Source organism: Lutra lutra, chromosome 3, assembly GCF_902655055.1.
Source record: "Lutra lutra chromosome 3, mLutLut1.2, whole genome shotgun sequence".
In the NCBI taxonomy this organism is placed as follows: Eukaryota; Metazoa; Chordata; class Mammalia; order Carnivora; family Mustelidae; genus Lutra; species Lutra lutra.
Window position 1 is genome coordinate 28,976,773 of NC_062280.1, and position 23,848 is coordinate 29,000,620.

The following is a 23,848-nucleotide window of genomic DNA, read 5'->3' on the forward strand; positions in this document are numbered from 1 at the left end:
AACACCTCTGAACGCCTTCGTCCTGTATACCTCCCTGACCAGTTCCCGCGAGTACAGCTCGTAGCAGTGGGAGTCTAAAGAGACCGGCGGTGGGGGTGGAGAAGAGTTATAAGTCAGGCAAAGTCTGCAGGCAGCCGGAAGGGGCGGGGCTGAAGGCCTGGGTCGACGTTCCTCGGCCTGAGGAGCTTGAAGCTCCTAGGCTGGGGGTGAGAGAGGGGCTCCGGTCTGCGAAGTGCGCGGGCAGGGGGCGTGGGAGGGGTGCTGAGGAGCCTGGAGGTGTCAGGAGCTTGGGAGAGGCTGGAAGAAGAGGGGTCCGTAGGTGAGGCTGGATGGAGGGGGCGGGGTCGGGTGGGCGAGGCTGGGCGGAGGGGGGCGGGGTCGGGTGGGCGAGGCTGGGAGGAGGGGGCGGGGCCTGAGGGGCGAGGCCGGTTAAGCGAGGGAGAAGGAGAGGGAGAGGAAGAGGGACAGGGGGAGGGGTCGGGTGGGCGGGGCTGCGTGGAGGTGGAAGGGGGACTCGGGGTCCGGTGGGAACGAGATTGGCCTGGGGGACAGGAGGTGGCTGAAAGGGAGGGAGAACGACAAGAGGCGCTCTGTTCGTTCCAAGATCTCTACCCTACGATGTTTTTGAGAGCTGATTATTATGAAAAAGGAAAAGACAAGGTGGCTAACATTAATTAACCTTTCTTCCATGCCCGAACCAGGCCTCCTAGATGTGTGGAACTGTCCCCGGGAGCTGTAGCCCTTCACCACCATCTCTACCTCCTTTCTTCTGAGGGAGCCTGAAACCTCTGTCATGGAAAAGTACCACGTGTTGGAGATGATTGGAGAAGGCTCCTTTGGGAGGGTGTACAAGGGTCGAAGAAAATACAGTGCTCAGGTGGTGAACAAAGAGGGGTATCTCTTGGGTGGGATTCTGTACTTAAAGCCACGGTGGAAAATGGGACCAGAATACCGACCTGTGTTCCTGAGGAACTGACTCCCTCATTCCTCTCACAGAGTATTGGGCCCTAATATTGGATTACTTGAGTTCAGATCCTAGATAAGTAGTTTGAACAAGTTACTTAAACTCTGTGTCTGTTTCCTCATCTCTACAATAAGGATAATTATGAGTAGTATCTGATTAATGGAGTTCGAGGATTAAATGTGATTTGTGCTGAATTACTATACTAGTACAGTGTCTGCCATATAGTAAACAATAAATAAATTTTGTTTACTGTTAATTTTCCTCTATCATACCATGTAAGAAGAGATTGACCACTTGAACTCTGTTCTTTTTTCCTCATTGTTTCTTCCTTCTCTTTCCCCTAAATCTCTTTTTTTTTTTTAAGATTTTATTTATTTATTTGACAGAGAGAAATCACAAGTAGGCAGAGAGGCAGGCAGAGAGTGAGGAGGAAGCAGGCTCCCTGCTGAGCAGAAAGCCCGATGTGGGGCTTGAACCCAGGACCTGGGATCATGACCTGAGCCGAAGGCAGTGGCTTAACCCACTGAGCCACCCAGGCGCCCCTCTTTCCCCTAAATCTCTTAAATCAGAGTTCTTTACCCAGATCAGAACACCTCTCCCAGAAGCCACCAAAGGGATCTGTCTGGCCAAGGCTGGTGTTTCCTAGGGCAAGGGGTTGGCGGGGGGGGGGGGGGGGGGGGTGGAGGAGCTGGATAAGGCCAAGGTACCATGGGGAAGGGGAGTAGGAGACTGGTGAGGAATGAGAATTTGCTTTCACAATCGAAAGCCTGAATTCTGGAGCTCTCAGGTGAATGTTTCAATAGTGTGGTTAGGCCTTTACTCTTTTTCATCTTACCACTGACAGGTGGTGGCCCTGAAGTTCATTCCAAAACTGGGACGCTCAGAGAAGGAGCTGAGAAATCTGCAACGAGAGATTGAAATCATGCGGGGTCTGCGGCATCCCAACATTGTACATATGCTTGACAGCTTTGAGACGGACAAAGAGGTGCCTTTCGGTTTTGGGTCACCCTTCCCGGAAAAGAACGGTCCCAGAAATTTCCCGGCCTCAGAATGTATCAAGCTGGAGTCATCGGGACCTCTGCCTTCTCCTTGCAGGTGGTGGTGGTGACAGACTACGCTGAGGGAGAGCTCTTTCAGATCTTGGAAGATGACGGAAAACTTCCTGAAGACCAGGTATGTTCCCTAGCTCAAACTTCTCCCCTCCCCTGACCTCTTTTCAGCTTAAGAGACTGATAGGGAAAGCTGAGGGCACTGAGAGTTACCATTTTGAAAACTCCCAAGGAAAATGCAAGACTCTGGGTGTAAATGGAGACAGTGTGGTATGCCAGGAAATTATGTGAACACTGGAGCCAAAGTCTCAGAGTGCAAAGGCTGACCCTGCCACTTTCTAGCTGGTTCTTCAGGGGCAAGTTACTTTAACCTCTTTGTTCTCAGTTTCTTCATTTAAAAAATGGATATAATTATAATGTCTGTCTCATGAGGCTGTTGTGAAGGTTCGTGAATTAATCCATGTAAAGGGTTTAAAAGAGTGCCTGACACACAGCATTCAACATAGTTAACTATTGTTATCATTATTATTATTATTTAAGATTTTATTTATTCATCTGACAGAGAGAGAGAGAGAGAGAGCACAAGCAGGGAGAACAGTAGGTTCTTCCCTTCCCTTCCAAGATCTGAAAGGGAGAGGGAGAAGCAGGCTCTCTGCTGAGCAGGGAGCCCAATACAGGGCTTGATCCCAGGGCCCCAGGATCCTGATCTGAGCCAAAGGGAGACTCTTAACTGACTGAGTCACCCAGGTACCCCTAGTTAGCTATTAGTAATGCTGTTGATGTCACTAAGCACCTTTAGGGAAGAAGAGCTAGTGTGATGGTATCAAGAGGGCAGGAAAGGGTAAGGGTTGTGCTGAAGGCAGGATCCACCACCAAGATTTAGTGGTTAACAGCGGGATTGGGACAAACATGTTCCCCAGCCACACTTGTTCTAGGGATTTCTCTGTACCTAGCAAGTAGACCCCCTCCGGATATCCTGTTGAAGCGTGCCATCTCCCTCTGAGCATTATTATTTGTAAGTCATCATCTTGCTCATTTTGTGTATCTTATTTGTTTGACCATGTCTCTTGAGAAAAAGGACTTTGTTTTATTTAACAATAGCTAATGTGTATTGAAGGCTTACTAAGTGCCAGATACCATTCTGAGCATGGTGTGCTGTAACTTCTTTAATCCTTGTACTAACCCTATAAGGGAGGTGGTTTTTTTTTTTTTTTTTAAGATTTTATTTATTTGGGGCGCCTGGGTGGCTCAGTGGGTTAAGCCGCTGCCTTCGGCTCAGGTCATGATCTCAGGGTCCTGGGATCGAGTCCCACATCGGGCTCTCTGCTCAGCAAGAAGCCTGCTTCCCTCTCTCTCTCTCTGCCTGCCTCTCCGTCTACTTGTGATCTCTCTCTGTCAAATAAATAAATAAAATCTTTAAAAAAAAAAAAGATTTTATTTATTTATTTGAGAGTGAGAGAGATAGCAGGAGCAGGGGGAGAGGGAGAAGCAGGCTCCCTGCTGAGCAGGGATCCCGATGCAGGAGGTGGTATCATTATTATTTTTTTTTAAAGATTTTTATTTATTTATTTAATTGATGGGGGTGCAGGGAGAGGGAGAGACAGCGAGAGAGGGAACACAAGCGGGGGGAGTGGGAGAGAGAGAAGCAGGCTTCCCTCCAAGCAGGGAGCCTAATGCAGAGCTCAATCCCAGGACCCTGGGATCATGACCTGAGCCAAAGGCAGACACCTAATGACTGACCCAGCCAGGCGCCCCAGGAGGTGGTGGTATTATCATCAGCTTATAAATGATGCATCTGAGAGGCATGGGATAATCTGTCCATCCATGGTTGTTTTTCTTCAACGAGTGAGTGAACAAATGAAAGAATGAATGAATGGGGGGCAAGAACTAAGGCAGGTGTCAAGGGAAGCTCTATAAGAAAGAAAAAGAAGAGATGATCACATCAATAATATAGGGAAGTGTCTTTGGGTTCCTCAGTAGGTTCCTTCCTCTGACCTCTCCTTTCTTTCTCCTACCTGTGTGACCCCTAGGTTCAGGCCATTGCCGCCCAGTTGGTGTCCGCTCTGTACTATCTGCACTCCCACCGCATTCTCCACCGAGACATGAAACCTCAGAACATCCTTCTTGCCAAGGGTGGTGGCATCAAGCTCTGTGACTTTGGGTGAGAGGTCTGACCTTCCGTCGCTGCCTCTCATTCTGCCGGGAGTGTTAGACCATATGCTTGACTTCCCTGGGCCTCACTGTAGAAGCCGAGCTGGAGACTGGGATTCCCATCAGGTGTTTAGGAAGGTGCTGTCTGTATAGGTTTGGGATAACTCACGCAGTGATAGGCGGTGGTCACCAGGGCTGGTTTGTATTGTTCACGTTCTCTCTTCCCGTTTCCATTCCATCATCTCCCGCAGATTCGCCCGGGCGATGAGCACCAACACAATGGTGCTGACGTCCATCAAAGGCACACCACTTTACATGTCTCCAGAGCTGGTGGAAGAGCGCCCGTACGACCACACTGCAGACCTCTGGTCCGTGGGCTGCATACTGTATGAGCTGGCGGTGGGCACCCCTCCCTTCTACACGACGAGCATCTTTCAGCTGGTCAGTCTCATCCTCAAGGACCCTGTGCGCTGGCCGACCGCCATTAGTCCTTGCTTCAAGGTAATGAATGTAGAAAGGGAGTTCACTTTGCATCAGAAACCCGTCTTCCTCTGCCCCTGTTCCCTTTTCCAAAATCTGGGGCAAGATTTTGCTGTTAATGAGTACAGAAGCTGGGCCCAGCTGCCTTGCTTTTCTCCTCTAGGGACTGATTCTGGGAGGCTGTTCTAAGGTCCACCAAACTTGGACCTAGCAGCTCCTTCTTGGGGCGGGTTATTCTTTATCTCAATGGAAAGGTAATTTTAAGCCACCAGGGACAGCTGCTGTTCTTTTACACACTCTCTGTCCCACTTATTTCCTATCAGATGCAAGGTCCAGATGGTATCTAGATTTGCCCACAGAACTTCTAGTCTTCTTCCTGAAAGAAGGAATCTTCAGACATTCAAATGGCCAGAGCCAGTGGGACTAGCTCAGCTATTAGGGGCAGGTGACAGAGGTGGTGCCCTCTGATTGCAGCGAACTCACAGTGGGGGAGGGGAGGATGAGGAAGGGAGGGAGAAAGAAGAGTTCACCCTTTTTATTTCTTATCTAGGGCAAAATTTGGGCCCTCAGTGGAATTTAAATGCAACCTTTTCCCAGAGTGTAGTCTCATTATAACTTTCCTTTGCTCTAAGAGGAAAAGGGACAAGTCTCTCCCCAATCTCTTTAGTTGGGGAAGCTCCAGTAATTATCAGAAAGAATCTAAACAAAAGAAACTTAAGTGGGCGATAGGCCATTCCTTCTCCCTCAGAGCCAACATGCAGTCATCTTCGTTCAGCGAGAGCCACAGATGACACCTTGTTTTAGAACAGTGGTCATCAGCTACCAGTACCTTCTGTTCCCATCTGAGGCCCAACTGAGGATGTTCCCAAGGATACCTCATAACAGATGTGCCCCTTTCAGAGGCAGTCTCCCTTCCCCACCACCATATGAAGACTTGCCGAAGGATTTCTGTGTTGGCGGGCTCCCAAACCCGTCTGTACGCAATGACTTGAGTGTGAGTCTGCTCTTCACCACTAACGCATCTGTTCCCGCCCAGCAGACAAGCCCGCCATTGGAGGGAGGGCACAGTGAGCCATTTGGACTCCTTTGAATGTTTGCCTTCTGAAGGTGATTGTGAAGATGCCAGAATGACTTTGGACAGGACAGGGGGCTCTCCCGGAGGGGAGGCAGTGAAGTCTGTTCCTGGAGCCAGGGAAATGAGGCCTACGGATAGGAGTAGAGGGTGGTCAAGACCAGCCAGTTTACTGAAGGAATGGACCCCGGAGTCTTGGTTTCCTGCTTCTGCTGGTGAGTTAAAGAGAACCTATAGGAAAGCGAAGACCCATGAGGTATTCTTTTCTCTCCACAGAGCTTTCTACAGGGGCTGCTCACCAAGGACCCCAGGCAGCGTCTGTCCTGGCCAGACCTCTTACATCACCCCTTTATAGCTGGTCGTGTCACCAGTGAGTCCTTACGGTTCCCAGGGCTTTGGTACTTCCCCAGGCTCTTCCCCATCTGCCCGCATTCCCCAGGGTCTGGATGCAGTGCATTACTCTACCAGCTCGAACTTTCTCCCTTGCCCTTTGCCTAATCTTTGCCACCCTACTCCCTCTTTGTCATGTTGTCAAAATGGTTTCCTTCCACAGAAGCCTGAAGACACGGAAGTTGTCTCTGGCCAAGTGGAGATGGTGGCACAGCTCTAGTGTGATCACGTGTTCTTCTTTCCTCCCTGTAGTAATAACTGAATCAGGAAACCCAGATTTGGGCACCCCATTCACCAGTCGCCTACCACCAGAACTTCAGGTCCTCAAGGACCAACAGGTACATCGGCTGGCCCCCAAGGGCAATCAGTCTCGCATCTTGCGACAAGCCTGTAAGCGTATGGCTGAGGAGGCCAAGCAGAAGGTATGTGGGACAGAGGGGATGGGTGACATGACCAGGCTAGTAACTGGGGATGTTGGAGAAGGAAGGTTAAGGAAGGACCACAAGTAGGATTCGTATTGCCCTATGGCAACCAAATAGTTTTGATTCAGTGTCTCCTGCCCACTTCCCACAGAAACACCAGAACACAGGACCTGCCCTTGAGCAAGAGGACAGGATCAGCAAGATGGCTTGTGGCACAGCCCCTCTGCCTAGACTAAGAGCCACTCCTCAGGAACCAGGCCTCTTGGCTGGGATCTTGGCCTCAGAAATGAAGAGCAGCTGGGCTGAGTGGGGGGCTGGAGAGGCCACCCCTGCACCTCGGTGAGGAGGGGATAGCTAGGGATTTATGGAGTAAAGTATCTTGCAGATCTTCGGCTTTAGCCAAAGCAAATACAACATGGTGCTGTCACTAGCCACCGTCTCATGGGGCAGGGCCCTGGGAGTCCGAGTCCTGGGTTCTTGAATTCTGATTCTGGATATTTTCCTGATTCATCGGGAATTGTGGGAATTTTCTTTTCTCTATGCCTCAATTGTACATTAACTGAGAAGGAAAGAATTGTTTCCATGCAAAAGGGAAGATTATTTGAGTTGAGAGCTACAGGTGGAAACTGCCAAGGTAGACTTGAGAGTAAGATCCAAAGTGGAAGGACAGTTAAGGACATGTGTGGAGTGGTCAACATCCTGTCCTGGCCTATCCTAGAAGAAAGCTCTCCCCGCTCTGATCCTGTATGGCTTGTTCTTCATTCTTACCTTGGACCCAGAACGATGGACATGTTAATGAACCCTGAGCATCACGGGTCTGGAACTCCTCCTACTTGCTGTTCCTCTGGCAGGGAAAACCGGATTGCCCAGGACTGTGAACATATTCTTCCAGAGCCGAGACCAGATGTGGTGGGCCAGAGGAGCATTGATGCAGTGGACCTAGAAAATGAGGTAAGCCCTAGGGGCTCCTCTTGGCCTTGACCCTGCCGTGGGATGTTGGGTCCGGGTAGATGTTTTTCTAGAACAGTGATTTCCAACTATCCCAGGTATGAGCTCCCCTTGTGTTAAAAATTTCTTTTTTATCATCAATTTGTAGATTCATAGGATAATTGCATAACATCTGAACATGTAATTAGCAAAAACTGGAACACATGGGTAAAAATGAAAGTCCGTTTTGAGCCTCACCCCAATCCCAGTGGTGTCTGCTGTTGATAGTTTAACCTTTCTTTTTCTAAACTTGCTGAATTTTTACAGATACGTATATGCACACAGAAATCTATAGTTTGGCCATTTTTTATCACCCGAGTTCACACCGCAAGTACTGTTTTACATCATGCCTCACTTACCATATGATCTGTTTTGGAGATCCTTCTACATCTGAACATGTCATCTTTGGGGGATTTTAATGTTTTGTTTGTAATAGTTTCAAACTATTATAATTGTGAGGATGCCACAAAGAATTCCTGTGTACCTTCACAATATTTCCTAAGATGGATGTGCCATGATTTCTTATTCCCTTACTGATTGGCCTTATGACATTTCCATTTTTTTTTTAAAGATTTTATTTATTTGACAGAGATCACAAGTAGGCAGAGAGGCAGGCAGAGAGAGAGGGGAGGAAGCAGGCTCCCTGCGAAGCAGAGAGCCCGATGTGGGGCTCGATCCCAGGACCCTGGGATCATGACCTGAGCTGAAGGCAGAGGCTTTAACCCACTGAGCCACCCAGGCGCCCCTCCTTTTTTTTTTTTTTTTTTTAATCATAAACCATGCTGCAATAGACCTGTCTGTAGGTATCTCTTCATGAACTTGTGCCCGTGTTTTCGGAGAGACTTTTCAAGACCCCTCTCATACTGCCAGCTCTACCTTTTGAAACCGGTGGTTGAAATGAATACATCTGTGCTGAAGAACTCATTGGTTCTTGCATTTACTCCCTAATTCCCCAGGCTGGGCGCTACTGTCCTTGAACCCGACATGCTCCTGACCTCTTTCACCCCCCTATGCCTCAGGAGCCAGACAGCGACGATGAGTGGCAGCACCTACTAGAGACCGTGGAGCCAGTGCCTGTCCAGCTGAAGGCCCCACTCACTCTGCTGTGCAATCCTGACTTCTGCCAGCGCATCCAAGGCCAGCTGCACGAGGCCGGGGGGCAGGTAATGGGCCCACGGAATGGAATTTCAGACTATTGTGGTCACAGATGAGGCATTAAAAAACACGAGAAATAGAAAGTTTGTCCCTTTTCAGTTCTCTTTCACTTTATCTATTTAATTCAAGATTTGCTGGCCTCCTTTAGTAACACATCAATCCTTAAGCAAAGGGGGCTCCTGGGAGGCTCAATCAGTTAAGTGTCCGGCTCTGGGTATCAGCTCAGGTCATGATCTCAGGATGGAGAGACGTAATCCTGCCTCTAGTTCCACACTCAGTGGGGAGTCCGCTTCCCATTCTTCTCTCCCTCTCTGCTCCTCCACCCACTGAGCATGCACGTTCTCTCTTTTGCTCTAATAAATAAATACATCTTTTTTTAAATAAAGATTCTATTTATTTGAGAGAGAGAGAGGTAGCAAGTGAGAGCATGAGCAGGGGGCAGGCAGAGGGAGAAGCAGGCTTCCCACTGAGCAGGGAGCCTGGCACAGGGCTCCATCCCAGGACCCTGAGATCATGACCTGAGCCAAAGGCAGATGCCCAACTGACTCAGCCACCCAGGTGCCCATAAGTAAATAAATCTTGAAAAAAGAAAGAAAGAAAACAGGCCTCTTTTCTCTTTCTGAAGGGAAAGGCATTCATTTAAAGCAGGGGTTGGCAAACTTGGGTGGTAAACATTTTGGGCATTGAAGAGTAAAAGGCAAAAATGGAGGATATTATTGAGTACTTCTATAATGAGAGAGAGCACTTTTCCACATAATTTTTATGGATGATGATGTGATCAGCACTGGGTATTATACACAACGGAAAAATTACTGAACACTACATCTGAAATTAGTGATGTACAATATATTGGCTAATCGAATTTCAATAAAAAAATTTTGTTGATGATGGGGCGCCTGGGTGGCTCAGTGGGTTGGGGCCGCTGCCTTCGGCTCAGGTCATGATCCCAGGTCCTGGGTTCGAGCCCCACATCGGGCTTTCTGCTCAGCGGGGAGCCTGCTTCCTCCTCTTTCTCTGCCTGCCTCTCTGCTTACTTGTGATTTCTCTCTGTCAAATAAATAAATAAAAAATCTTAAAAAAAAAAAAAATTTGTTGATGAAATTTAAAATGTAGACATAATAAATATACAGACGTTTCTGATACAGGTGTACTAATGAGAAAAACGAGATTCTTTTTAAAAGGGTAACATTTTACTTAATTGGTATTCATAATTAATATTCTTTATTCATTCACCAGTTGATGGACATTTGAATTGTTTCCACTGTTTGGCTTTTATGAGTGATTTTGCCATGAACATTCACATGGAAGTCTTTGTGTGGACATACGTTTTCATTTTTATTTCTTGGGTATTTTGCAATTGCTGGGTTGTATGGTAATTTATATTTACCATTTTAAGAAGCTGCTAGACTATTTTCCAAAGTGGCTGCCTCATTTTGTATTCCCACCAGCACCATGTGAGGGTCTCCGTGTCCCCATGTTCTTGCCAGCATGTATTGTCTGTTTTTATCACAGCCATTTCTAGTGAATGCGAAATCATGTCTTATTGTCATTTTAATTTGCATTTTGCTAATAACTCATGTGGAGCATCTTTTCATGTGCTTATTAGCCCTTTGTATTATCTTCTTTGCTGAAATATCTATTCAGTTCTTGTGCTTATTTTTAAATTGGGTTGTTTGTCCCCTTGAGTTGTAAGAGTTCTTTGTATATTCTGGATAGAAGACCTTTATCACAGTGTGGTTTGCAAATATTTTCTCCCAGTCTGTGATTTGTTCTTTTACTTTCATAAGAGTGTTTTTTGAAGCACAAAGGTTTTGAATGTCAATGACATCCAATTACCATTTTTTTCTTTTGTGGATGATGCTTCTGGTGTTATGTGGAAGAAATCTTTTCCAGACCCAAACCCAAAGCCCAGAAGATTTCCTCCTGTGTTTTCTTCTAAAAGCTTTTTAGTTGGAGCTCTACCATTTAGGTCTCTCGCCCATTTTGAGTTACTTTTTATATATAATGTGAGGTAGGGATCTAAGTTCATCTTTTTGCATGGGGCTCTACAGTCATCCCAGCACCCTTGGTCCGAGACTCTCCTTTCCCCATTGAATTGCCTTGGACCTTGCCTCCCCCTGGCCCTTCCATGCTGTCCTTGTAGTGGGGTGGTGGCGTCTGTAGGGAGGCCGGTGAAAATTCTGCCTCCAGGGTAAGTCTTGTGGACTCGAATTCCAGCTGAACTACTCTTCAGCTGTGTGGTAATTGACCCCTTAACCTATCTAGAGGCTTTAGTTTTGTCTTCTGTAAAATGGGTAATTGTGTTTACTAGGCAGGATGGTTGTAAAGAGTAAATAAGCAAATAAGTGAAAAGATTTAGAAATGGTGAATGACGTAAAGCACTTGATGTAAATGTTATTCTTTCCTGAAGGGTTAACTTTTGAAGAACAACTCTTCGAAAGTATCAGAGTGCCCTTACCTTGCAGGTTATGTATAAATAAGTGGCAGACCGGATTTGGCCTGTGGGTCATAGTCAAGCCCTGATTTAGAGTTAGATAATTCGGTTTTATCTGTCTGGAGTTGAATGACATTGTTTTGTGTCTGTTGTTTTATATCTTTGGAAGTGCGTGTGTGCGTGCATGCGTGTGTGTGTGTGTGTGTGTGTGTGTGTGTGTGTGTGTATGTATAAGGTGAAGGGCTGGAGAAGGGAAGGAGCAGATAGGAATGGCACTGGGGAGACAGACGCCTGGGTGGCTCAATCAGTTAAGCACCTGCCTTTGGCTTGGGTCGTGATCCTAGGGTCCTGGGATCGAGTCCCGCATTGGGCTCCCTGCTTCATGGGGAGTCTGCTTTTCCCTTTGCGCTCCCTCTGCTTGTTCTCTCTCTCTCTCTATGATAAGTAAAATAAATAAAACTTTCAAAAAAAAAAAAAAAAGAATGGCACTGGGTCCCACAGAGATGGAGGGGAGGTCCCCTTTCCCTTGGTCGAGTCTCTTTTTCTCTGTTCTCCTTCTCTGGGTTTTAGACCCAAGGAAAGGAGTGGGAACATCTGGTCTGCTTTGGCCGCTCATTAGGGACACTGGTATCTGTGACTCTCCTTTTCCCTCTGATAATATCGATTCCTGTGTGTTTCCCTCCTGTCACCCAGATCCTGAAAGGCGTGCTGGAGGGTGCATCCCAGATCCTCCCGGCACTCCGGGTCCTGAGCAGTCTTCTGTCTAGCTGCTGTGACTCGGTTCCCTTGTACTCATTCTGCCGCGAGGCGGGTCTCCCTGGCCTCCTGTTCAGCCTGCTCAGATACAGCCAGGAGAGCAGCAGTATCCAGCAGGTAAGCCCTATGCCAGGAGCCTCGGAAGACTTCAAGGAGTTTCTTCACCTGGGATTTCTCTCCTTCAGATGTCCTCCTCTTCCGTTTCTCCACCTTGGATTTCTATTTGGCCCGCTGCCTTTTCTTTTCTTTCCTCCTGTCTAGTTAGTAGATAATGAGTCGCAAACCCTGCTGCCCTCTGAGGCCAGACAGATCCTGTCACGCAGGGAAGTAGACCGTATGCATGACCGTATGAGCAGTGGGGAATATGGTAAACTAGAGAGCCTGTGCCCAGTCTGAATGGGACATCCCCTCTGCTCCGGCTCACTGTTGCCACGTGAGAACATGGGCCCAGTGTTATCAGATCTTCCAGTTTTCTAAGAGAAGCTGGAAAACCAGAGGCGCCTGGGTGGCTCAGTCAGAAAGCATCTGCTTTCAGTGGAACTACTCCTTGGTTGCGTGATAAAGCTTCTGGAATTGAGCCCCATGTCGGGCTCAGCAGAGAGCCTGCTTCTCCCTCTCCCTCTGCTGCTCCCCCTGCTTGAATGCTTGCTCTCTCTCTCCCTCTGTGCCAAATAAAGTCTTTTAAAAAGAAAGAAAGAAAAGAAAGGAGCTAGAAATCTGGATTTGTATGCACAGTTTCCCACTCTGTAGAGCACTGTGTTTTGGAATGTTAAATCCTAGGCTTTCATTGCCCTGATTTTGTAGAACCGAGTACTGAAATTCAGAGATTCACCAACTCATACACAGGCACTAACTTATAAATGGTCACAGGGACGATGAGTGGAGGAGCTAGGACTGAGGCTCAGTGTGTCAGAGGCGGAATTCCTCCCTCCCCATGCTGTGTTCTGCTGTGGCCGGGCTGAGAGGAGAGAATATGGAAACGTTTAACGGGGCCTCGGCTCAGGCAGCTGAAAGTGGCCTTCTGCTCATGAGTACTAACCTCAAGCGTTTTTAAGGAATTTAGAGAACAATTTGAGCTATTTTGAAAAACAGAGCCTCCTAGACTCCTGAATGCTATTCAGGCCAAACCGGACACATTTTCAGGCTGTTTACCCGCCACTGGCCGCCACTTTGTTACCTCTAGATTTCCCTTCTCTGTCCAGTGGTCCTCTTCCCTCTGCCCCTTCCTGTTCGGTCAACCTGACTGGATATCGGACTTCTTTTTTCTTTCTTTTCTTTTCTTTTCTTTCTCTCTTTCTTTCTTTCTTTCTTTCTTTCTTTCTTTCTTTTTTTTTTACTGCTTTTTCTCTTCTTCGTCTCCATCGTCTGCGTCGCCCTCACTCTCCGTCCTCTTCCCTGGCAGCAGTGTTGGTATGGGACCTTCTCACGGGACCTGATGGCTGTGATTCAGGCCTACTTTGGCTGCACCTTCAATTTGGAGAGGAGCCAGACAGGTGACAGGTGGGACAAGAGCCAGCTCTGCTCCATTGGCCACTTTGGCTTCGATTTCTACCCCCATTTCTTCCCCACTCTGTTAGGAGGAGGCTGAGTAAGGAGAAGCCGAAGGGTTAGGGATCGGCTGTCTGACTGGGAGTCAGCTGGGAGTCTAGCTAATCCTCCTAAGGACCCCGAGACCCCTTTAAGTTCACCCCAAGACTTGCAGGCTCTAAGGGTCCCCATACACTAAAGGGAAGGGTCACAATATGAATGACCTAGAGGAAATGGCAAAGAAGGAATGAGGAGGGTGTGTATAGCAGACTGTGTGTTCAGCAGGAGAGAGAGGAGGGAGTGTTCTGAGATGTTCCTTTGCAGGGACTCTCCTGTCTGCCCAGAACTGACCCCTTTACCACATGTGGGCTCTTAGGGAGACGGGCTATTTTTTCCCAGCCTACAGGTGTTTCAGGAGGCCGCCAACCTCTTTTTGGACCTGTTGGGGAAACTGCTGGCCCAACCAGATGACTCTGAGCAGACCTTGCGGAGGGATAGCCTTATGGTAATCTGCTCCCTTGTCCAGATTTCCATCTTGATGTCTTTCCCTATGCTTCTCCCTTCCCCTTTCTTATAACTACAGACGGTTAGGTTGAGTTAATACAACAAACATTTCCCAACTGTGTGCCATATGGGTAAGAGAAATCCCTGCCTTCAAGAGACTGGAAATAATCTAGTAGAGGAGATGAAAAATGATCAAGGACAACAGTGTGAGAAGTATATTAGAACTTGTATAAAACTTGTATGAAATACAGAAGCACCACTGAAGAAGGTATGATTAATGCTACTTGGGGAGTCCTAGAAGAAATCTTGAAAGAAATTATCTTTGCTAGGATTTGAAGAACTCATAAAAGTTTGTTGGTGTGTGAGGCAGGAAGTAGGGAGAACATTCCAGGCAGAAGGCACAGCATATATAAAGATCTAGAGGCATTAAGCCCTGTGGCCTTTTTCAGGGAACCACAAGTTGAAGTATTCCTTCTTGAAGAGACTTGCAGATGGGCTAGTATTTCCCAAATTTATTTGTCCTATGGACCAGTAAACTAGTGGGTTCTCATCCCTGGACTATGGAAGTGAGGGACAGGAGAATGGAGAATGGAGCAAGAAGATAGCTGGGTTCTGACGGATCTCAGAGGAGTTAGAGAGGAACATCAGTGAGGAAGTAAGCAATTGCCTAGTCATTGTTCAAACAGGCCAGCCCCGTGGGGGACACAAATCTGGGCTGCATTTCAGCCTCCAGCTAGCAGTCCAGTCCACCTCTTCTAGTCTGAAAGCCTAGTTTAACATCCCTTAACTCTTTCGAGTTAGGAAGCTTTTTCAATGTCTAACCTAAATTTGGGGCATCAGTGACTCACATTATCGGCTAGCATTTATCTTATAGGTCACGGTGCTGCGAGTGCATGGAGAGTTTGGAATAAATACCCTACCACCCAAAATTCTGAACCAGTAGCACTGGGTTGGGAGGGACCCAGGAATCCCCAGGAATTCATTTGCTCATGGTCTATAGCTAACACTTCGAGAGGTATCATCTGGGAGGCAGCCGATCAGAGAATAGAAGGCTTGCCATCTAAAATTGCCATCCTCAAAATGTGAAGACAGTTATAATGCAAGGAATACTTCATCACTGCTGGTCCCTCTGGGTTTTCTCTCTTTTTCTCAGGTTCTCGGGGGTTTCTTGCTCCTTACCCTCAGCCCCATCACTTTTCTGCTGCCCTCACGTTGACCCCACCCTTGTCTTCCTTAGTGCTTTACTGTTCTGTGCGAAGCCATGGATGGGAACAGCTGGACTGTCTCCAAAGCCTTTTACTCCAGCCTGCTGACGACTCAGCGGGCGGTGCTGGATGGGCTGCTCCACGGCTTGACGGTTCCCCAGCTGCCTTTCCACAGCCCCCCAGGTAACTGGAGTAGAGCACTGAGGTTCTGGTGACTCCCGGGCAACTCTGGCTCTGCGTCCCTACCCATCCCCCCAACTGCCATTGCCTTGATTAGCACCTGGCATCTGGCAAATGCTCAGTAACTAGCTGCGCACTGGAAGAATGAATGGGGAGCTGAGAGAAACAACCAGACCCAACCCTGCGTTCTTTGCCTTTCTCCATAGGAGCCCCCCAAGTGAGCCAGCCGTTGCGGGAGCAAAGCGAGGATCTGCCGGGAGCCATGTCCTCTGCATTGGCGGCCATCTGTACTGCGCCAGTGGGGCTGCCCAGCTGCTGGGAAGCCAAGGAGCAGGTCTGAGCTGCAGTGTCTGCTTCCTCTCATCCGGTTGCTGGAGATGAGGGAGCTGGCCTCAGCTCCTCAGAAAGGCAGAAAAACAAGCATTCATGCTTTCCCTTACTCTGTACTTCCAGAAACAGATGCTCCCACCCTGGGTCTGGGCCACTTATAGAACACGATGTCCCCTGAATCCCAGAGCCCTTGGCTAGCCGATTAGAGAGCTTGGTGACAAACTGCCCGTTTGGCAGGGTGGCTGATCCGAAGCTGCCCGTGATGCTCCTTGAAGGGCTCAGGGTTTAGATTTCCTGCCCCCTTTCAGCCAGCAATGCTTTCCTCTGCACCTGCCTGCACTAGGGCTAAACTAGGCCAAACTAGGCCTTTGGTTCTCCATCGGCCATGGGGACTGGGGGTGGGATGAGGTTTGAAGTTCCTGGTGAACCTGAGGGAGGGTGGCTAGCAAGGGGTTGAGAAACCTGATTCATTGAAGATAGGAGAGGAATAGGATGGGAATCTTGGGAACGGGATGGGGATGGAGATCTTAGGTGTGTCCCTACAGATCTCTCGGCATTTGGCGAATCAGCTAACTGAAGACAGCAGCCAGCTGAGGCTGTCCTTGATCTCTGGCTTGCAGCATCCCATCCTGTGCCTCCACCTCCTCAAGGTATGCCTGTCCTCCAGATCTCTGTTCATTCGTTCTTTTTTAGGGGGGCAAGGGGCAGAGGGAGACGGAGAATCTTAAGCAGGCTCCATGCTGTGTATGGGACGTGGGGCTAGATCTCATGACCCTGAGATCATGACCTGAGCCAAAATCAAGAGTTGGACACTTAACTGACTGAGCCACCCAGGTGTCCCAGATTTCTTTTCGGTCCCCAGGACTGAGAGAGACAGAGACAGAGAAGGTCCCTTTCTGCTTTTAAATCTATTCCACCGAGATGGCCCCAGTGTTAGTTAGTGCTCACCAGAACAGAGAAGTAGCCTGATCTCAGTGTCTTGTGGCAAGAGGTGGAAGTGGCCTGGACTTCTCTATGATCCCCGGGGTGGACACAGGGTCTATTGAGAGGCTAACCTGCTTGTAAGCCCAGGGGTCGCTCAGCCTCACTGACCAACTGCTTCCTACTCCCTCAGGTTCTCTACTCCTGCTGCCACGTCAGCGAGCACCTGTGCCACCTTCTAGGGCATGAGCCCCTGGCCTTGGAGTCACTGTTGTTGTTGGTCCAGGGCAAGGTAGGCCGGCAACATAGGCGGGTGCATTGCGGTGGCCCCACTCTCTCAGTGGGAAGCTGCTCTGCTATCTGAGGGTTTCCCTTGTAGGTAAAGGTCGTGGATTGGGAAGAGGCTACCGAAGTGGCACTTTATCTCCTGTCCCTTCTTGTCCTCCGGTTGCAAGATCTGCCTTCCGGGTAAGCCATGAAGTGGGGTCTTGCCTCTGGGATCTTCCATCCCCACAGCTCACCTTGACTTCAGATTGGGGGAATGGCACCCTGCAGCCTGTGCTGAGGAGGGATTGGCATGGAGAGAGTGAAGTCTTCTCTACAAACAACAGACTTAGCGTCCCACCAACTTTGTGCTTTGGCGACAGTTGACAGCCCCTGGGAGAGTGCCATCCAGCGGGGAGGGAAGCCCCTCACCAGCCTCCTTTCCCTCAGCAGCACCCTTTGACATATCCCCTTTTTCCAGAATGGAGAAGCTAGGCAACGAGATTGCTACTCTGTTTACCCACTCACACATCGTCTCTCTCGTGGTGAGTTCTCGGCTTCTCTCTTCCTCTCCTTTTCCCCCTGCCATCCAGCCCTTCAGGGGGAGCATGGGCATCACTGTCTCAGCAGCAGCTGGTTCGGAGGCATTCCATGGGGCCTGACGGAGACTGCATGTTCTTCCTGCTGTGCAGACTCAGACTTTCCTTCTCCTCTGACTCCTCCCAGAGTGCAGCAGCCTGTCTGTTGGGACAACTTGGTCAGCAAGGGGTGACCTTTGACCTCCAGCCTGTGGAGTGGATTGCCGCAGCGTCGCATGCTCTGTCTGCCCCTGCAGAGGTGAGGTGGGCCAGGGAGGACATGACGCAGACCCAGAACTCCACTCTGGGAAGAGACTGAAGCGCCAGCCCGCCTGGGGCAAACCAAGGAGTGGGAAAGGAGCCAAGGAGTCTTTCCTTTCCTCTCTGTCGGCCCCCAGATAACAGCCCCCTCTGAGCCCAGATTGGCAGGCCAAGAAGGGGAGAGGGAGGGGGACCCGACTTACCAGAGGATGAGATTTCCTGCCTACTTTAGTTCCCTCCTCCAGCAGCTCCTGCGATCTTTTCAAAAGCTTCATCTGTTCTCCTCTGCCTGCAGTTTGCACTCCCCATCCCCCCTCCTTCTCCTTAACTGAGATGGGAAAGATGGCTAGGGTCCTGAGAATTCGTCAGGAATTCGGTCCACCATGTAGCCTCCTTGTCGCTTTCTCTTTTTCAAGGCCTTCCCCGCCTTCGTTTTTAGATACCTGGAAATCCGTATTTCTGTCATTTTGTAAAAGGAAGGATAGACTTTGTGCTCAGATGATTGTCATCCCCATAGACACAGAATTCCTTATAACTTAGAAAGCACTTTGCATGTCCTCGCACAACATGCTCGAAAGAGAGACACATGAAATGTAAGGACACTCACCTGCTTTTTCTAGATGAAGTTGAACTTCAGAGAGAAAGTAGGGATGGCATTCCCATTCATCCAGGAGCCCCAGTCAGCGACCTGGGAGTCCTCATAGACTGTGCCCTCTGCTCCGTTATTCCCCCATCTAGATGGTTCCCCAGGTCCCATGTGCTCTGCCTTCCTGTCATCACTCAGATCTTCTGCTGCCCACCATCGTCACTGCCCTGCCTTAGAATGTGTGCACATCATTGATCTTAGACTGTGGCACTTGCCTTCCGAAGGATCTCTTTTCTAGACTCTCTCCTCCCCTGTCTACTCTCTTCACTGCCACCAGGGTGAGCTTTCTTAAAAGTCTAATCATTTGTTCAACCAATAAGTATCCAGTACAGAAATATGTCTTGAGGACCAGACACTATTCTGGGCTCGGAGGATACAGCAGTAAATAAAAGAGACAAAAATCTTGCCCATGTAGACTTTGCATAAGTGCTCAGTGGCTTCCCCTGCTTCTGGGATAAAGTCCAAACTCCTTTACCTTCTTCTCAAAGCTCACCTGTTTCCTCTGGGCTCTATAATCCAGCTGTGCCCAGATTTACCCCTTCCAAAATTCACCATCATCCCTCATGAGCTGCTTTATTTATGCTATGAGTTCTACTTGGAATGCTGTCCCTTCCTACCACCTCCTTCTCTTGACTGCCTTTGAAACTTTCAGTTCACCAGTGTTCTACCTCTAGAAGGCAGAGTAAGGCCTTCTCCACCGCGTCTCCATCCTCACACCGCCCTTGCTGCTTGTCCAGCAAGTATCTTCCTATCCTAACAGCTTATGTGTCTCTGGGGTAGAGGTAGTCATTGAATGAACAGTTGGGAACCCAAACTGCTGAGTCCAGAAGAGCTGTCCGCACTGCCCCGGGCTGGGGAAGAGCTCTTTCTGCCTGACCGGGAGTTGCATGTGTGGGACCTGCATTCTTCCTGCCTCTCTCCAACAGGTCCGGCTGACCCCACCGGCTGGCTGTGGATTTTATGATGGCCTCCTCATCCTCCTGCTTCACCTCCTCACCCAGGTGCGGGTGCCTCCTAGGTTGATGAACCGCTAGACAATGAATGAAAGCAACCCACATTCACCTTTTCTGTCCAACTAGAATGCCACCTGTGATAGCCCTCAGCACAGACCCTTTCTGGGGAATCACAGCTGCCTCCTCAGTGGGGGAGGAGAGCTGTAATTCCCTGGTTTCCAGCAGACACACACATGGGTTAAAATGTGGGAAGAAAGGGAACTCAGACAACAGGGAAATCCTTGGTCATTGGGAAAAACAGAGGAATTATTTTTGGATGCTCTTTCCTTGTAGGTCAGGGATAAGAGTGGGAAGAAAAAAAAAAAAAAGGCACGTTTGAGGTTTGACTTCGACCTCCCTACCCACCCTCCTTCAATTTCTTCTCCAGCCAGGGAAGGGCAGCCTGATAAGGGATGTGGCTAGCTCAGAAATGTGGACCGTTCTGTGGCACCGCTTCTCCATGGCCCTAAGGCTCCCCGAGGAGGTGTCTGCCCAGGAAGAGGAGCCCTCCCTGTCCAGGCCACAGAGCCCGGAGCCAGACTGGACACTGATTTCCCCCCAAGGTATCTTTCCATCAGTGTGACTTCCATTGAGGGGCCAAAGTATTGAGGCCCCTTTTCAAGAGGAGGCCGCCCAGCCCTGGGTCAGTCCACAGAGATGACTGTGACTTGTCGCTTGGGGAGAGGATGGCGCAGGCTATGCTTGGTGGGAAAGGGACTAAGTGGGGGGAGCCCTCAAGCAGCAGGAGCACCTGGGCCTCTTGCCTGCTCCACTGAGTCTCCATTCTGGGTGTTTCCAGGCGTGGCCGCCCTGTTGAGCCTGGCCGTGGCCACCTTCACCCAGGAGCCCCAGTTATGCCTGAGCCACCTGTTGCAGCGTGGAAGTACCCTCATGTCCACCTTGAAGCATCTGCTGTCCCCCAGCTTCCTGCATCCTCTGGGCCGAGCGTGAGTCGGAGCTGGAGGAGGGAGACTGGGCAGACTGGAGGGTCTGCACGGCGGGGGAGGGGACGGGGGAGGCGCCGTAGCTGACAGCTTGAGCTATGAGACTGAGCAGTGGGATTGATGAGGTGGGGGAAGGGGAGCCGGGCTTGGAGATTTGAGCAGGGGGCAGAGAATGGTAAAGGGTGGGTGAGGAAGACCCAGCCAATCCTTCCGCACTGCCCTCCTTAGGCCTCACGGGTCTGAATTTCTGCCCTTCGTGGTGCTCTCTGTCTGCCAGCTCCTCTGCTTTCCCTTCGCCCTGGACGTGGATGACGACCTCCTCGGAGGTGTCTTGGCTGACTTTGTGGACTCCGAAATCGCAGCCCACCTGCTGCAGGTACATGGGAAGCTCCTCAGGCACAAAAGTCGGCGGGGGGGGAGCGGTGAGGGGGGAAGATGGCCATCCTCTTGTACTCGAATTATTCAGTTGTCAGCAGCTCCAGGGCTCTCCCATGCCCCTGGAAGAGAGGAGGCCCGGCTCCAGCTAAGAGCTGGGAGTGGAAAAAGCACTCAGGCCTGAGCAGAGGCACTGCTTGGAGCTGGGTTGGCCCCTCCTCTCTCCACCAGTCCCTCTTCTGGATCCGTCAGAGCTCCATGGGGAGGACATCCCAGTCTAGGCACTGGAGACCCAGCTCCTCAGCCAGGAGTCACCTCTCTGGCGATTGCTGGCACTAAGCAGTGGGCCTCTGAAGGCAGAGCGAGCACGGCCTTGCAGAGCAAGGAATGCTCGTACACCCGTGCCCCTGGGCTCCACACTGCGTCTCGCATGGAGGGCTTGGCTCAGGTCTTCCCATTCCCTGTGGTATTTCTCAGCCTAGCTTGGCTGTTCTCTCTGCCAGAGCTGGGGCTCCTTCGAGCTGGCTCGCTGCAATGAGTGCTCCCTCTCCCTGACCCCCTTCTGCCGGCTGCCCCTGCCCCTCTTTCCCCAGGTCTGCTGTCACCACCTTCCATTGCCTCAAGCTGAGTTGCCTGTCAGTCTCCTCACACGCCTGGCCCTCACGGATCCCTCCTCGCTCAACCAATTCGTGAACGTGGTGGCTGCCTCCCCTCGAACTGTCATCTCCTTCTTCTCAGTTGCCCTCCTGGGTGACCAGCCAGTGCTCACCTCCGACCTTCTCTCGCTGCTGGCCCACACATCCCGAGTGCTGTCTCCCAGCCACTTGTCCTTTATCCAGGAACTCCTGGCCGGCTCTGATGAATCCTATCGGCCACTGCGGAGTCTCCTGGGCCACCCAGAGAACTCCGTGCGGGCCCGCACTTATGGGCTCCTGGGACACTTGCTGCAGCACAGCATGGCCCTGCGGGGGGCGCTGCAGAGCCAGGCTGGGCTGCTCAACCTCCTGCTGCTGGGGCTTGGAGACAAGGACCCTGCCGTGCGGCGCAGTGCCAGCTTCGCTGTAGGCAATGCAGCCTACCAGGCGGGTCCCCTGGGCCCGGCCTTGGCTGCCGCGGTACCCGGTATGACCCAGCTCCTCGGAGATCCTCAGGCCGGCATCCGGCGCAACGCCGCGTCGGCTCTGGGCAACTTGGGGCCTGAGGGCCTGGGGGCAGAGCTGATACAGTGCCAAGTACCGCAGCGACTCCTGGAGATGGCTTGTGGGGACCCACAGCTGAATGTGAAGGAGGCCGCCCTCATTGCCCTCCGGAGCCTCCAGCAGGAGCCCTGCATCCATCAGGTACACCCCTGGGGGACTTGTGGACCCCAATGGTGGGCTTGTATGTCACAACATTTTTCCGAGGGAGTCTTTAAGGCATTGGGATACCCCCAGACCCCCTGTCCAGAAGTGGGAAATGAAGCACTCCTCTCCCACCTCCCACCCTGGAGAAGGGCAGGAGTGCAGGAGAGGGCTCCAAGGAGTGGGAAGTTCTGCGATCTCAAAGACCAGGGTTTCCGTCTTGAGGCTGTGTGGGATAGAGGTGAGGACACACTAGGCCATCTTGAGGCATAGAGGCGTTTCATCCTGGGCGGCATGAAGCAGGTAGCCCATCTTTTTTCAGCACTTACCACGTGACAAGCAGCATGCTAATCATTTTCCCTTTATCATCTGGTGTAAGCCATTATAGTCCCCATTTTGCAGGTGAGGACATTGAGGCACTAAGAATTTGAGAACTCGTCCAAGTTACAAAGCTATTTTGGGGGGACTGGACTTCTGAGCTCAAGAGTCAGAGTCCTGAGCCCTATACTGTAACCACTGCTTTATTCTGCTTTTTCCACCCTGTCTATAAAGTAGCCTAAAGGAAACCAAACATCTACCTATGGTAAAGCTAAACGTCCAAGTTATTACAGTGCAGTGCGGTAGCCTCGGGTGGAACAGACATTTTGACAGGATGGTGATGATATAAATGATAGGATTTTCTGGCAATCCCTGTGGGGAAATAAGGAAAGGGATTCTTGGTAGCAGCGAGGTTAAGGCCCACTGGTCAGGATCCATGGCTGGGAAGCGCACTTTTGACCAACTGTCACCACGACATGTGTTACCCTTCCTGGGGACGAGCGCGCGGATCCCTTGGTGCCTCGCTTTCGTGGTATGTAACCAGAGCAAACGGGAATAGACCTCTGGTCTTGATAAGCCCCGTCTCATCAAGATGAGTCCCCAAGAGCCCATTTTCTTTTTCTTTTTCTTTCTTTTCTAGAGTGGGAATTGCTGGGCCATGTCATGTTCTGTCATCTCTTCTCTGTCCCACAGGTGCTGGTGTCCCTGGGGGCTAGTGAGCGGTTAGCCATGCTCTCTCTGGGGAACCAGTTACTGGCGCCCAGCAACCCCCGGCCCGCCTCTGCCAGACACTGCAGGAAACTCATTCACCTCTTGAGGCCAACACACAGCACGTGATCTCAGATTCCTGTGGTCCGTCCTCCAGCCTTTTTGGCCCCTTATTGCCAACCTCTCCTTTTTCTACTGTATGAGACACCAACTCAACCAAGAGCTAAAGAGACTAAAAAAAAAAAAAAAAAGAGAGAGAGAGAGAGATAAGCTGCAAGTCAACTGATTTGAGAATGAAAAACTAGAAGAGATTTATGTATAAAGCTCCCTCCTTTCCCCAGATACTGATTTCAACCAGTAAACTTCATGATGTTGGTGCCACAGAAGATTCCTTCCTTTTCTACATCGAAGACTCTTTCTCTGATCATGTGCCTTTAATCCCAAGAACATGCCTCCTGGATATCAGGGATGTATCTTCTATCTGGGAGTTCTCTTGCTTTCTGGAGCTCCTACAATCCTTCCAGCAGGTTCTTACCTTAGCACACTGGCCCCAGGACAGTGATAAGGACAGAGCCTGTCTCACTGCTGTGGATGGTTCTCGGACCCATAGCCCACATTCCTGTCTGTGGGTTAGGGTGGAGGGTCGTTCTTTTCTCTTTTTCTTTCTTTCTTTTTTCCTTTCCCTCCCTGCCTGCCTGCCTGCCTGTCTTCCTCTCTCTCCCTTTTTTTTTCTTTCTTGCCTTCTTGCCTTCCTGCCTGCCTTCTGCTTATCCTTCCTCTGTTTGTAAATTCTTGCATAGAATGTATATCTTACCTTGCTTGGAGCTGCCAGGGTCAGAGGTCAAGGTGGGGCTCAACTCCTCTCTCAGCTGCTGTGGGGTGCCAGAAGCAATTG

At 50.2% G+C, this 23,848-nt stretch overlaps 1 protein-coding gene across 6 annotated transcripts; it reads left to right on the forward strand.

Annotated features, from left to right (window-relative positions):
- Window positions 1–36: 36 nt before the first annotated feature.
- On the forward strand, window positions 37–23,426 carry STK36 (serine/threonine kinase 36). Of its 6 annotated transcripts, none has more exons than XM_047721046.1 (27): window positions 37–319; window positions 702–877; window positions 1,809–1,949; window positions 2,060–2,137; window positions 4,044–4,174; window positions 4,416–4,665; window positions 5,993–6,086; window positions 6,359–6,528; window positions 6,680–6,867; window positions 7,308–7,479; window positions 8,535–8,678; window positions 11,798–11,977; window positions 13,263–13,360; window positions 13,787–13,892; window positions 15,129–15,279; window positions 15,483–15,610; window positions 16,152–16,256; window positions 16,721–16,819; window positions 16,907–16,995; window positions 17,273–17,336; window positions 17,518–17,628; window positions 19,203–19,277; window positions 19,657–19,831; window positions 20,068–20,215; window positions 20,441–20,588; window positions 21,181–21,927; window positions 22,939–23,426. In XM_047721046.1, the coding sequence occupies exons 2-27, from the start codon at window positions 794–796 to the stop codon at window positions 23,080–23,082; spliced, it is 4,020 nt and encodes a 1,339-aa protein (XP_047577002.1). In that variant the 5' UTR covers window positions 37–319; window positions 702–793; the 3' UTR covers window positions 23,083–23,426. The 6 variants fall into 6 exon arrangements, with proteins under 6 accessions (XP_047577002.1, XP_047577003.1, XP_047577006.1 ...); XM_047721047.1 differs by having other exon boundaries at window positions 13,266–13,360; XM_047721050.1 differs by having other exon boundaries at window positions 7,380–7,479.
- The last annotated feature ends 422 nt before the right edge of the window (window positions 23,427–23,848 follow it).

Excerpts from the sequence above, each read along its gene's own strand:
- STK36 (XM_047721046.1), top strand. The coding sequence starts at position 794 with ATGGAAAAGTACCACGTGTTGGAGATGATTGGAGAAGGCTCCTTTGGG. Across the intron at positions 4,666-5,992 it reads CCATTAGTCCTTGCTTCAAG|AGCTTTCTACAGGGGCTGCT; the intron begins GTAATGAATGTA and ends TTCTCTCCACAG. Across the intron at positions 17,337-17,517 it reads CACACATCGTCTCTCTCGTG|AGTGCAGCAGCCTGTCTGTT; the intron begins GTGAGTTCTCGG and ends GACTCCTCCCAG.